The sequence below is a fragment of the Trichechus manatus genome, unplaced genomic scaffold (genome assembly GCF_000243295.1).
Source record: "Trichechus manatus latirostris isolate Lorelei unplaced genomic scaffold, TriManLat1.0 scaffold00113, whole genome shotgun sequence".
Classification (NCBI taxonomy): domain Eukaryota; kingdom Metazoa; phylum Chordata; class Mammalia; order Sirenia; family Trichechidae; genus Trichechus; species Trichechus manatus.
This window is the reverse complement of record NW_004444049.1, coordinates 6,394,923-6,396,677: the sequence shown is the minus strand read 5'-3', so window position 1 is coordinate 6,396,677 and position 1,755 is coordinate 6,394,923. Positions and strand designations below refer to the sequence as shown.

The 1,755-nt window shown below is 55.0% G+C and overlaps 1 protein-coding gene across 5 annotated transcripts in view; it reads right to left on the bottom strand.

Moving 5' to 3' along the window:
- The window catches only part of SF1 (splicing factor 1), a 15,365-nt gene extending 14,478 nt beyond the window's left edge, over positions 1-887 (bottom strand). For 2 of the 5 annotated variants that reach the window (XM_004383762.3, XM_004383761.3), the window contains exon 1: positions 106-887. In XM_004383762.3, the coding sequence (XP_004383819.1) occupies positions 106-136 (31 nt within the window). In that variant the 5' untranslated portion in view covers positions 137-887. The remainder of the gene's footprint in view (positions 1-105) is intronic. The other 3 variants (XM_023738226.1, XM_012557664.2, XM_004383763.3) reach the window with 3 other exon arrangements.
- Positions 888-1,755: the final 868 nt, after the last annotated feature.

Genomic DNA, 1,755 nt, shown 5'->3' with positions numbered 1-1,755 from the left:
GCAGCGGCCCGGGCACCAGCAGCCCCGCCCCAGGCCCCGGGGCAGGCGGCGGCCCCGGCTCGAAGCTCCCTTTGGGACCGGGGAGGCCGGGGAGGCCCAGCTTACCCAGCGGCGTGGCGTTCGCTCCGGTCGCCATGGCGCCCCTGGGACCGGCACCGGCGACTCCTTTTCCTTAGTGGCGACGGCTTCTCCTTCGCGAATCTTCCGGGGCGGGGGAGGGGGGCCCGACTGCGCTGCCGCGGAGCCGTCCTCTCACGCGGCGGACGACGGCGGCGGCGGCGGGAGACGCACAAAGAGGGAGGAGAGACGGCACCGCGGGGGCGGGCCGGTGGCGGCGGGGCCGGGGCCTCGATTGGACCGGGCCAAGGCTCGGGGGTCGGGATCGGCGGCCTCCGATTGGCTGGTCTGTAGCTTTTCTCGATGTGTGCTGGGATTGGCCGAACCGTTAGGCCGAGAGAGGAAATGGCGGCTGAGCCTGGCGAGCTGGGAGGTGTCGCAGCGCACACTTCATTTGTTACTGCGCGAACTGAGGTCGGGGTCCAGAAAGGAGGGAATAGGGTGGGGCAAACTATGACGTGGGAGAGTAGCGCTCTCTCATTGGCTGGAGAGGATTTAGTCAATCAATCTTGGTTGCGTCGTAATGTCTTGGGATTGGCTGTCGCTCGCTCGATTCTTTTTCAACTCTCCTCCCCAGGGAGCAGTTTCGACGGGATGAACCGAGAGGTCGCGGCTGAAGAGCCCTGGCACCAGCGAGATTTAAGGCAGGAAGGAGGGGCAGGGAGTGCGCATGCGTAGGTATGGCAAAGCCGCCTTTCCGTCCATGCTCGCGGTGGACCCCTAGGTACGCCGCGGAAGTCCTGAGTGACGTCGTCCTCTATTCCCATGGTAACCCGGAACCGTGGGGCGGGGGGGGGGAGGGGCTGGCGCGCGCCTGCGCGCGATAATCAGATCCGTTGACGCTGCAGGTAGAAAGGGACTTCCTGTTTTCTTTGAAGGGAACCCTGGTGGCGTAGTGTTTAAGCCTTGGGTCGCTAACTTAAATGTCTGCCGTTGGAACCCGCCAGCCACTCCACGGGAGAGTACAGATTTACAACCTTGGAAACCCTATGGGGCAGTTCTACTCTGTCCTGTAGGGTGGCTATGAGTCGGAATCGACTCATCAGCTGTTCAGTTTGGTTTGGATTGTTTTCTTTGAAAAAAACGAAAAGTGAAAAAAAAAAAAAGCTATAACATCGTTTTATTGAAGGATTAAAAATGTCTGAACTGATGTGAGAACATATCTTAGGTAGATGGCAGTATAAAAGTCAGTTCTAAAATTAAGTATAATTATAATGCATTTCTATTAGAATCCCGACGAGGTTGGAAGGGATTTGGTAAAATTATCTTAAAATCATATCTGAGTGAAAATAGTGGAAAAACTTGTAAAGGAGGTGAAAGAGGAGCTCACCTTTCCCGACAGTGTAAAGCCGCAGTGATGAAAACCATATGATACTGCTGTAGGGAAGACAGATGAGTGGAACAGAATCCGAATAGAGTCCGGAAATAGATTCCCCATGTACAGGTATAAATACCACAAAAGTCATATTTCAGTTCAGTCAGGGGAAAATGATTTATTACTAACTCATTGCCATCGAGTCAATTGTGACTCATAGCAATCCTATAAGACAGAGTAGAACTGCCCCATAGGGTTTCCAAGGAGTGGCTGGTGGATTCAAACTGCTGACCTTTTGGTTAGCAGCTGAGCTCTTAACCACT